Source organism: Bufo gargarizans, chromosome 5 (genome assembly GCF_014858855.1).
Source record: "Bufo gargarizans isolate SCDJY-AF-19 chromosome 5, ASM1485885v1, whole genome shotgun sequence".
Classification (NCBI taxonomy): domain Eukaryota; kingdom Metazoa; phylum Chordata; class Amphibia; order Anura; family Bufonidae; genus Bufo; species Bufo gargarizans.
The window spans coordinates 210,012,061-210,025,146 of record NC_058084.1 but is presented as its reverse complement, the minus strand read 5'-3'; the positions used below and the strand labels follow the sequence as shown (position 1 = coordinate 210,025,146).

Sequence of the window (13,086 nt, the reverse complement as noted above, 5' to 3'; positions counted from 1 at the left end):
CAAATGGCCCGATGCATGCTCACTTGCTTGCGTAGTGACAGCTGAATTGTCACCATTAGGCCTCATGCACACGACCGTTGTTTTATTCTGTGTTGTTGTTCCGTTTTACGTGATTTTCAGCGGACCCGTTGACTTTCAATGGGTCCGTTGAAAACTCGGCTAATGCACCATTTGCCATCCGCGTCCGTGATCCGTGATTCCAAATATAACCTGTCCTATTATTTTCGCGGAAAACGGTTTGCGGACCCAAGTCAATAGGACCACTAAAAAACACGGAGGCACACAAGATTGTCATCCGCGTCCGCACTTCCGCGTCCATTTTTTTCCTATCATTTGCGTGGCAAACCTGTCTTAGATTTTTTTTTACTTTCCTTTATGTCTGGTGATCCTCCAAAAATAAAGGAAGACACACAGAAACTAAAACGGAAACGGATCATCGAACAACGGTACCCCATTTTGCGGAACGGAACAACAGTCGTGTGCATGAGGCCTTAGGCAGAGGGATGACTTTTGGCTCTCCACCTTGTTGGACCCTCGCTACTGGTCCAAAATGGAGGCCTTTTTAACACCAGCTGAGAGGGAGGACAAACTGAACTACTATAGAGATATCCTATGTAGTCAGTTGGCCGCTGTCTATCTGGTTAAAATCTGCCCGATTCCCCTGAGGACGCCGGTGTTCCGGCGAAACATGTCGGTGGGCAGCGTTTAGTTTGGTTTTAATAAAAAGCAGCAATAGTACTGTTAGGTAGGCAATTCAATGCACTGGCCAGCAACTGTTCAAAGAGCTTCGGAGTATGCACGCAATACTTCCAAAGTGATAAACCAGAAGAGACTGACAATATCTTTATTATAAACACTCCGATAGGACTGTTGCTCATGCTGCGGCTTTTTAACATACTACTCTCATGATATTAAAGAGTTTCTAAAAGAGGTGGAAAATAAAAGCCAAGTTTTATAAATTAGTGGGTGGAAAATAGGGTGAAATTTGTGGTTTAAATTACTATAGGAAAATGAGGTCTGTATATACAGTACAGACCAAAAGTTTGGACACACCTTCTCATTCACTTCTCAAGAGTTTTCTTTATTTTCATAACTATGCAAATTGTAGATTCACACTGAAGGCATCAAAACTATGAATTAACACAAGTGGAATTATATACATAACAAAAAAGTGTGAAACAACTGAAAATATGTCATATTCTAGGTTCTTCAAAGTAGCCACCTTTTGCTTTGATTACTGCTTTGCACACTCTTGGCATTCTCTTGATGAGCTTCAAGAGGTAGTCACCTGAAATGGTCTTCCAACAGTCTTGAAGGAGTTCCCAGAGATGCTTAGCACTTGTTGGCCCTTTTGCCTTCACTCTACGGTCCAGCTCACCCCAAACCATCTTGATTGGGTTCAGGTCCGGTGACTGTGGAGGCCAGGTCATCTGGCGCAGCACCCCATCACTCTCCTTCATGGTCAAGTAGCCCTTACACAGCCTGGAGGTGTGTTTTGGGTCATTGTCCTGTTGAAAAATAAATGATGGTCCAGCTAAACGCAAACCGGATGGAATAGCATGCCGCTGCAAGATGCTATGGTAGCCATGCTGGTTCAGTATGCCTTCAATTTTGAATAAATCCCCAACAGTGTCATCAGCAAAGCACCCCCACACCATCACACCTCCTCCTCCAAGCTTACGGTGGGAACCAGGAATGTAGAGTCCATCCGTTCACCTTTTCTGCGTCGCACAAAGACACGGTGGTTGGAACCAAAGATCAAAAATTTGGACTCATCAGACCAAAGCACAGATTTCCACTGGTCTAATGTCCATTCCTTGTGTTCTTTGGCCCAAACAAGTCTCTTCTGCTTGTTGCCTGTCCTTAGCAGTGGTTTCCTAGCAGATATTCTACCATGAAGGCTTGATTCACACATTCTCCTCTTAACAGTTGTTCTAGAGATGTGTCTGCTGCTAGAACTCTGTGTGGCATTGACCTGGTCTCTATTCTGAGCTGCTGTAAACGTGCGATTTCTGAGGCTGGTGACTCGGATGAACTTATCCTCTGCAGCAGAGGTGACTCTTTGTCTTCCTTTCCTGGGGCAGTCCGCATGTGAGCCAGTTTCTTTGTAGCGCTTGATGGTTTTTGTGACTGCACTTGGGGACACTTTCAAAGTTTTCCCAATTTTTCGGACTGATTGACCTTCATTTTTCTTTACTTAGCTGCTTTTTTCTTGCCATAATTCAAATTCTAACAAGAAATCCCACTTATTAAACCTGTCAGGGCACACCTGTGAAGTGAAAACCATTTCAGGTGACTACCTCTTGAAGCTCATCAAGAGAATGCCAAGAGTGTGCAAAGCAGTAATCAAAGCAAAAGGTGGCTACTTTGAAGAACTTAGAATATGACATATTTTCAGTTGTTTCACGCTGTTTTGTTATGTATATAATTCCACATGTGTTAATTCATAGTTTGGATGCCTTCAGTGTGAATCTACAATTTTCATAGTCATGAAAATAAAGAAAATTCTTTGAATGAGAAGGTGTGTCCAAACTTTTGGTCTGTACTGTATATATGGACACACATATATAAACATTCACCTACATATATTTGTGTACATTCTTATATTTATGTCTATATATGCCTGTGTATATGTATATGTGCACTGTGTGGGGCTTCCCTACGGCTGCTGCACAGAGCCGCTTGCAGACTAGTTGCATAAGCGAATGTGGAAATCCCTGGGGTAGAGCAGGTTACATGCTGCAGTCATCCCGGGAAGTGCTCCGACGGCCTGTATTTATATCCTAGGTCGATCTATAAATGTGCACACACCCACGCTGCCAGTACAAGGATTACCGTCTGCCTGACAGCAAGCTCAAAAGCGCTAGTATATGTGAATGCAAAAGCAACTCCATGCGCCATCTGCTGTTTACAAACCCAAATTGCATCCTGATTTTTCTTACTACCCTATTTACGCGCTTTGTTCTCAAATGAAACAGGATACAGGACACTATTCTAGTGTGATCGCTAGCACTGCTACATCTGCATGTAGTCAGTTGGCTGCTGCCTATTTGTGCCTTCGTCCATTCTCTCGCAGGTCTGACTGAGGGGGCCCTCTGCGCTCACGTTCCACTGCCATGGCTGCTGGGGAGGGGTGGGGTGGCAGGAGCAGTACCAGCTCCATCAGCAGCACCCTGAGTCTAGAGTCGCTGATGAGGAGCTTTCTTCACCCGCCTAGTAAAAAAACTACTTTCCAGCAGCTAGACATAGAGCAGAACCTGAACCAGCAAGTGGTGGCATACTTGGAGTGCAGCCTGCAAGTCTTCTTTGAAGATCCGCTGGACTACTGGGCAGCCAAACTGGATTTGTGGCCGCAACTGGCCAAATTTGCCCTGGAAAAGCTGTCCTGCCTGGCCGGTAGTGTGGCATCAGAGTGGGTGTTTAGTGTGGCGGGGGCCATATTTACCTCATAGGGCCAATCTGTGGACTTCTCATGCTGTTGCCACCCTACCCACTTCATGACTGGGGCACTATTTAGCATTTCGGCCTGGCTGACATCATCATTTTTTTTACCCTTTCTCTGATCTGTCATAAGGAATGAAAAGTGAGAAGCACAACGGATCATGTCTATATAGCAGCTGTAAGGCCTGTATGGTCCCATCAAAATTGGCTTGTGATTCAGTAGCCAAAAGCAGGAGTGGGTATAAAACACAGAAGCAAATATTCCATTCACGTGTCATCTCTGTTTTGGATCCACTCCTGTTTTTTTGGGGGGCATTAGCAATACTGATGGATTACTGACTAAATGCTGACCGTGTGAAGGCAGATTATCGACAGACAGGATCCGTTTTTTGGGGGGTTATTGCTTTGATGGATCAGATGAAGGGCAAAATAATCCGTGACGTAAACACAAACTAACTGCTGACACCCTTTACACTCTGTCGGGGGGGTCTACTTGTATAAGCGTTTAATAGAATGGGTACTGTAGACGTCTATGTGGAATCAGCTGACGACAGTGTAAAAAGAGTGCGCTTCTTCTTGCCGCTAACAATGACCTGTAAGGCTGAGTTCATACTTGAGTTATTTGGTCAGTTTTGGCCCGTGACTGCCCAAATAAGTGAAATGTTCAGCCTATCAAGCATATACAAGGTGGAGTTCCAGCGCGTCGGGCTGTCACAAATCAGATGTCTGACGGGCAAGTGGTCACCGCTGAACGTCAATAAGGCAAGCCATGGCCATGTAAGATCTTCTAAAATGGCTAGAGATTTTCCTGGCCTGCCACAAGACGTCCTAGACCCTGGGGTATTTGGCAACAAATCGCTGCACGACTAAGTTCAGGACGTGTGCCATGCACTGCTTGTGTGTCATTTTGCCCTGCAATCCGTGGCAGTAACACCAAATCCACACGGGAGCCACAGGTTACAGGCTTGATGGCCGTCAGAAGGTTCACCCAGTGGACAGTAAAAGTTGTCCCTGCCTGTGTTTGCTAGACCACGTGTCTGTGGTCAGATGTATCTTGGCACTGAGACTGTGTGCCAGAGATACTGTATATTCACTTGCCACTGAACATGGCTATATACCTCTGGGATGCCCTTCTGGGAGAAATATTTATTTCCGGGGACCTTCCATTTCAGTGTGCAAATGGCCACAAATTTTTTAAAGGCCTCCGAGTCCACCAATTTATATGGCAGTAGTTAGTGGGCTAGTTCTGAAAAGCCAGCGGTCAGCCGTTGGCAAGAGGGTTATCCTGCATCATCAACTTTTTACGCTCAAACATTTGAGCCACGGAAGCCTGCCTTCTGCCAGATGAACGTGACAACGGCATGGTGGAAGGTGGAGTGGAGGACAAATGGGAGGAGAGAGGAGAAGGAGAAGAGGCAGGACGTGTAGCGTCGGGAGTGTGGCTTTGTGGGTTCTGACAGCGTTGCTCCCACTCGGCTCAATAATGGGAAGCCAGGTAACTTCTTAAGGCAGCCATCCCTAGGTGAGCGACTTATGCATTGACAGCACAGGCTACAGATGGCAACATTATTGTCAGCAGCTGACACATTTAAAAAAAGCCCACACTGCGGAGCCATGTGCCGGCGTCCTGGGAGTGCCAGAAGTGACCGTGCATGGTGGATGGCTCGCTCCAGATACATTTGCAGTCTGCTTTTTGCAGACTGCTTTGGATGGGAAAATAATTCCTCTGTCTCGAGTGGAGGGGCTATGGTGGTGGTGGTGGTGGTGTCTTTGGGGGTGCACACAGCAGAGAATGAGGAGGGTGCAGATACAGAGGATGAGGATGGTGCAGAAGCGTAAGGCTGAATGAGACACTCAGCCAACTCTGGTGAGTCAATAGCACGCGCTTCCTCCAACTTCCCACTTAGGCTCTGGCCTGGTGCACCTGCCCTACCCCTACCACCCCTGCAGAATGGCCTGCTTCTTCCTCTACCTGTCATTTTCAAAATTACCCTGTGTCTAAGTCCCTAGAGAAGAGCAGTATTTTGTAGAAGCAGGTATATCGCAGGCATCAATCAATATTTGGTGGAAACAGGCATATCAAACCCCATAATCAGTATTTTGCGGAAGCAGGTATATCGCAGCCCTCAATCAATATTTGGTGGAAGCAGGTATATCAAACCCCTTAATCAGTATTTTGTGGAAGCAGGTATATTGCAGACCTCAATCAATATTTGGTGGAAGCAGGTATATCAAACCCCTTAATAAGTTTTTTGTGGAACAGGTATATTGTAGTCCTCAATCAGTATTTGGTGGAAGCAGGTATATCAAACCCCTTAATTAATATTTTGTGGAAGCAGGTGTATTGCACCCCTCAATAAATATTTGGTGGAAGCAGGTATATCAAACCACTTAATCAGTATTTTGTGGAAGCAGGTATATCGCAGGCCTCAATCAATATTTTGTGGAAACATATATATATAAAACCCCTTAAACAGCATATTGTGGAAGCAGGTATATCGCAGGCGTTAATCAATATTTGGTGGAAATTTATATCAAACGCCTTAATTAGTATTTTGTCGAAGCAGGTTGTCATGCATTTTCATGAGTGTACAGTCTTATCTGAAGATATTATAGTCTAAATATCAATGCCCATTGCCTTTAAGTGTAATCACAGATTGAACCAGAGTCTGATATTTCTCTATAGGATTGAAATAGGCCGAGATGAAGTTATGCTGAGTTCAGTTTGGGTAACATGTTTGTAGGGACATAGAGTGTATTGTCTCTTAAAATTATTATGAGCAGATGTGGTATATATGTTAATGCTATGATGGGTCCTACAGACATGTGTCTGTGAGAGAGAACCATTTGAATAGCAATGTATTATTTTACTTCATTACAAAGTCATTAGGGAAGTCGGCCTTATAGAAACATTGGGTGTGTGAATGTCCCATTCATGACTTCATAATTATATTCTATATATTCCTGTGTGGTATATTTAAATTTGCAACATATTTTAACTAATGACTTATATAATATGTCATCTATGTATAACAGTGTGTCGATATATATATATATTTATATCATTTAGAATGTATATTTTATGTCGTGTGTATCCCACTGACCATATAGACTTTTAAGGTTTAGAAAGTATTGAAGTTGTCTTCTTACTAATTGGGTTTCATGAGGAGAGCTGAATGTTATTAGTAGCCATGTGGGCAAGTTAATGAACCTGGATGTCAAGTAAAAGGAACCATTGTCCATTGTCCCTAAGAAGACAGTAGGAGATGGTGACTCCAACATGTCTAGATTAGGGGTAATTAAAGTGTCAGGAAGAAACCCTTAATACTGATGTATATTCGAGAGGTTGATAAGGTCATATGAATGTATTACTAGGTATTTAGAATTAATGTTGAAATTTTTATGTGGTACAACAGTGCCATCTGGAGAATAGTATGTCATTTTCACCAGTATTCCGGGGGTTAAAATGACATCATTATTATCTGCATACGAATACACCCACCTTGTCTGATTGGAGATCCCTAATCTGGAAGGGGAGTTCTTAGATTACATGGGGTATAAAGTATGCATGTAAAACTTTAGACAGGATCTACACTTATCAACTGAAACAACTGCAACTAACAATTTACTTCAACAACAAAAAGAAACTTGGATAATTTTTTTTGACTACTGGAAGAGTCCTGAGAACTGGTCCCATCCGAATCTCTGTCCATCCTTGACTTGGTAACGTATGTTATACTTTTTGCTTGTGATATTAATAAGATATTCCTTTCCGCATATAGTCACGAGTTCCCATACTGTGGGAACGTATAGTGTTAAACCCCTCCCTAATGCTAGTTGTCCTCTAAGCAAAGATGCATATTGCTAATGGGAGATTAGACATTGTCTGAGTGGAGGAAAAACTCTGGGAAATTATATTTCCATAGTCTGATTGCTGAGTGGGATATAATATCATATTAATACCATTTATATTTTTGATTGTCATAGGCTGAGATAGAGTCAAGGGACAACATTTATTGTTCTTGTATTAATCTATATTTTGTCATGTTAAAACCTGTTGATAAACTGAAAATCCTGAGTTTCTCTTGATGTATTAATTATTGGTCTGTTTGATAAAGATATAGCATTTATTTCTTATCATATGTAACTTTTAATAAATTCTGTGCTGGTGAGAAAGTGATAGTGAGTTACACCACCATCTAGTGGTGGTTTGTTGGTACTACGTCAATTCGTCTATCCATTGATCTTATGTGTGTTTTATATTGGATTTTTACTCATTTATGAATAAATTATTACATATATTTTGCATAATTGATTGCCCCTTTGTTTTAATTAATTGCATAAATTAAGTCTCAAGATAAAAGAAAAGGCGTTCTATGTCCGCCTAGTGGATTTCCTGACTGATTTCCATATTTTATTGACATCTTATTTTTTTTATATAAAATATTTATATAAAAGATATACCTTGACAAGGTATATCGTAGCCCTCAATAAATATTTGGTGGAAACAGGTATATCAAACCCATTTAGTCAGTATTTTGTGGAAGCAGGTATATCGCAGGCCTCAATCAATATTTGGTGGAAGCAGGTATATCAAACCCCTTAATCAGTATTTTGTGGAAGCAGGTATATCGCAGACCTCAATCAATATTTGGTGGAAGCAGGTATATCAAACCTCTTAATCAGTTTTTTGTGGAACAGGTATATTATAGCCCTCGATCAGTATTTGGTGGAAGCAGGTATATCAAACCCCTTAATTAACATTTTGTGGAAGCAGGTGTATTGCACCCCTCTATAAATATTTGGTGGAAGCAGGTATATCAAACCCCTTAATCAGTATTTTGTGTAAGCAGGTATATCACACTTCCCAATCAGTTTTTGGGGGGCAACAGGTATATCACACCCATTGCAAGTAGTTGTTTCAATAGCGCTTGTCCCTCTATATAGCTACGGTATCGCAGCAGAACGCACACAACTGCTGCACAATACAAATGCACTATAATATACTTTCTATGTTAGAAAGTATATTATAAGTATATCACACACCTCAGTATATCAGAACTATCGATAGCACTCCTATACCAGTCCTTAAAAGGACTTTTGTCTCCCTATTAGCTAGCGCTTGGTGTCCCTAACATCCTGTTTCTGCTCCACAAAGCAACCTCTCCCTACACTGGCAAAACACAGAATGTAAAATGGCTGCCAGATGGGGGGGTCCATATGCTGAAACGTCTCAATTGGCTGTCCTGTCCCACCTAATGGATGTGTGATGGGTCAAAGTTTGGCGCATTGCTAACGAATATAGCGCTGGCGGACATCGACATATGTTCGCATGTTTCGCAAATCGCGAGCACGCAAAGTTCGCCCCGAAACAACTGCTGGGCGAACCGCAAGGCCATCTCTAATTCTAAAAGTGACGCCTGTCTTCTGCATGTCAAACTGACTCACAGTATTATTTCACTACGACAGCAGACTTCCTATGCGTGTTACTGCAAGGCGCAGTGTTCTACACCACTATAAAGGCTTTGTGCGGCCAGGAAATAGACGTTTTTTATTGCGATTCACGGCAAACTAATCTTGATCGAATCGGCCAAATCAAATTTTTGAGAAATTCGCTCATCTCTAGATATAATGTTCAAATTAAAAGTACCCTCATTTAATTTCAGGCCAACTAGAATACAGGTACTAACCAAGGGGTAACAAGGAAAATGTTTATTGTGGCTTCTTAACTCAATTATTGTTGTTAGTGGCTGTGTATGTACCCTAGTCATAGTTAATACGGTTGAAAAAAAGACATAAGTTCTACCAAGGGATAGGTGGGGATATGAATCCCAGTCATAGGGGAAGAATTATGTTTTTTTTTAAATATATACACATCAATCATTAAAATGAATGGCACAACTTAAGACTTTAATTTGTTCTTGTCTACTGGGTGTGATGTCATCATACAGTAATAAATACCAAACCATTATTTTCCTTCTTGGATCTTTTCCCCTATAAACATTTGAGATCCTTGTGATATGCTTCGATTTGACTTCTTCGCCGAATTCCTCAAAGAAATTCACTTAGTGACTAATTACTTCATCATAAATTGCATTTCTTAGTGAGTAGCGGGCGCAATGACGGGGAACGGCTACGGTGCCATTCCCCGTAATTGGATCCCTCAGATGCTGCGTTTATCACTCGTCATGGCATCTGAGATGACTATTGAAGGCTGTCAGGGGTTAATCTAATCTAATTAAAAAATACTCACTTTATCCATTTGCTCATGAAGAGTCCGCAATGGCCATGTTGATTAAAGATCCAGAGCGAAATTTCATGTGATGCGTGATGACGTTATCATGCTGGCTGGCGTGGTGACATCATATGTAATTGTGCATGAAATGTCATGCAGGATCTTCAATCAAGAAGACTCTTCACACACAAAAATATGAGGTAAGTATGAATTGATTCATTACCATGGAGCATGCGGAAAATAGGTGAATCAGATTTTCATTGCATTTCTCTAATAATTCTACTCCAGCTTTTATTATCGCCTTCCCAAAAATACCCCTTTCTACTAATCTGTTTGCAATTGTTTGTATCTGTTCTCTATTTGCCGTCTGATTACATGAATGTGTGAAGGAGCCATATTTGTTATTGGAAAAACGTCATCATAGTGTAGTAAGATTAGAAAATGGAAATAAGCAGATGGATACAGTCTTACCTTAATATCGGGAAACTGGCCTAAATATGTATCAAGTGTTAACAGAGCTCCATCGACTAACTTCTGATGAAAATCTTCCCATAGTGCATCACATTTCTGTAAAAAACAAAAAACAAAAATAAATTACAAAAAATAAACTATTTTTATGTGTATTGTTGGCTAACTGTATTGCGGCATAATTCTTAATGGAGTTATAGATAATGCAGGTATGTGTGTTATATTTGGCCACCTTTTTTTGCATGCTGCGTGAACAGTTTTAAGGTTTATTTATAGCATATACTAAAGGAATTCCCCATGGTAATACTAGAAATTTACCGAAATTAAGGGTACAATTGGGTCTTAAAAAGACATTTCAGATTATGATGTTAACTAGCTACGACACATTATACTGTTAATCTAGCATGCTATCACTTTAACAAACAAACCCCTAAAAATTAACTTTTATTGATCTACAGATAAAATAATGAACCCCAAGCTTCTATCTAATAAAGGTAGGTATGATGACCTATATCCGATGTGTGTACTGAAGATGCAGTATCAGTACAATAAAAAAGATATCATTACAGCAGCGGAAGGGCAACCAGCCTCACATCTGTATATTGATAAGTCCTATAGATTTATACACAATAACCAGCAGTTGTTTGATAAAGACTCACGGTTACTTGTATACAGACGATTAGAGTTGAGCGGAGGACACCTGGATGTTCGGGTTCGTCCGAACTTCTGAAAAAAGTTCGAGTTTGGGACCCGAACTTGACCCCAAACCCGAACCCCATTGAAGTCAATGGGGACCCAAACTTTTGAGCATTCAAATGACTGTAAAAATGTCATGGGAAGGGCTAGAGGGCTGCAAATGGCGTCAAAATGTGGTTAAGAGCATGGCAACTGCTCTGCAAACAAATATGGATAGGGAAATGACTTAAAATAACATAAAATACATAAAAATAAAAAATAATTATCTTGATCTAGGAGGATCAGGTCCATATGGAGTAGGAGGTTGATGAGGCGGTGGATGTGGCGGTGTAGGTGGAAGTGACGATGGAGGAGGAGGAGGTAGCCTACACTGCTTTTTGGTTTTCAATTTTATTTTTAAAATTAGGGTACACCCCCAAAAAATTGGGAAATATAACCTGTGATAACCCCCTCCAGTCATGCTAAACACACGTTCAGACAATACACTGGCTGCAGGGCAGGCCAGCACCTCCAAGGGGTAAAGGGCAAGCTCAGGCCATGTGCCCAATTTGGAGACCCAGAAGTTGCAGGGGCTGACCCCTGTCAGTTTGTGTAGGCGTGTGCACACTTACTGCCCCACCATGTTGCACGTCCCCGTGATGTTAACGATCCAATTTGATATCTGCTCTATCAACTTTCAATGTTATTTTATGCGCTTAGCATGGTGATCACTGGTGGCATGGAATCAGGGTTCCAGGTCAGTGAGAAAGAAAGACCACATCCAAGGGAGGATTCATTTTTTCTAATTTAAAATTAGAGTTGAAATATGAGAGAAATTATTAAAGCATAAAAGTGTGACAACTTTTCAAAGTTTAAGCAAAATTGGTGAATTTCACCATAAAATGTAACTGACAATTTTTTTTTTTTTTTACTGGTCTACTAGGTATAGCAGTGGTACTATGCACCCAAAAATTGGTGAATGTCACCCGAAAATGTAAATGACAAAGTAGTGAAATTATATAAAATAAAACACGTACAAAAAAAAAATGGATTTATGAGGTGGAGTTCCATATGGAGTAGGAGTTTGAGGAGGTGGTGGACGTAGCAGAGTAGGTGGAAGTGGCGGTGGAGGAGGACGAGATAGCCAACACAGGTTTTTGGTTTTAAGTTAATTTTGTAAAATTAAGGTACACTCCAAAAGAGTGTGAAATATCCAAAATACAAACATGAGCAATTGCGCTGCAGTATAACAATGGCTGCTTAGTGCCGGTATATATGTCTATTCTGCACAAGGTATGGACAAGTCCTGAGGGATCCATGTCTGATTCATTTTAATGTACGTGAGCTTGTCCACATTGGCTGTGGACAGGCGGCTGCGCTTGTCTGTGATGACGCCCCCTGCCGTGCTAAACACACGTTCAGATAATACACTGGCTGCAGGGCAGGCCACCACATCCAAGGCGTAAAGGGCAAGCTCAGGCCATGTGCCCAATTTGGAGACCCAGAAGTTGAAGGGGGCAGACCTGTCATTCAGTACGTGTAGGCGTGTGCACACATACTGCTCCACCATGTTGGTGAAATGCTGCCTCCTGCTAAGACGTTCCATATCAGCTGGTGGTGCTGGTTGTTGTGGCGTGCTGACAAAGCTTTTCCACATTTCGGCCATGCTAACCCTGCCTTCACCTTGTGCTTCTACTGTGCCCCTGATCACGCTCCAGTGACGGAATTAAGGACTGTACGTTGTCCTTGTAATGGGGATCCAGCAGCGTGGCCACCCAGCAATCAGCACAAGTTAGAATGTGGGCAAATCGGCGGTCGTTGCGGAGACACTGCATCATGTAATCGCTCATGTGTGCCAGGCTGCCCAGAGGCAATGAAAAGCTGTCCTCTCTGGGAGGTGTATCGTCTGTGGACTCTGTATCCCCCCATCCACGCACCAGTGATGGCCATGAGCTGGTCTGGGTGCCACCCTGCTGTGAACATGGTTCCTCCTCCTCATCCTCCACCTCCTCATCCTCCAGAACTGTGCCCTGGCTGGACAATTGTGTACCTTGGGTTTGTGGGTGCACTTGGGAATGACTGGCCGGGAACCCTACGAAATGATCCCTCTTCCTCCTCCTGTGCCACATCCTCTTCCATCATCGCCAGGAGCATTATTTCAAGGAGGCATAGAAGTGGTATAGTAATGCTGAGTACGGCATTATTGGCACTGGCCATGTTGGTGGAGTACTCGAAACAGCACAACAAGGAACACAGGTCTCGCATGG

General features: G+C 42.2%; 1 protein-coding gene across 1 annotated transcript in view; it reads right to left on the bottom strand.

The window, feature by feature from the left end:
• Positions 1-13,086, bottom strand: part of AMPH (amphiphysin) — a 301,192-nt gene that overhangs the window by 156,197 nt on the left and 131,909 nt on the right. Inside the window, 1 exon segment of the mRNA XM_044294372.1 lies at positions 10,148-10,243. Coding sequence (XP_044150307.1) covers positions 10,148-10,243 — 96 coding nt within the window.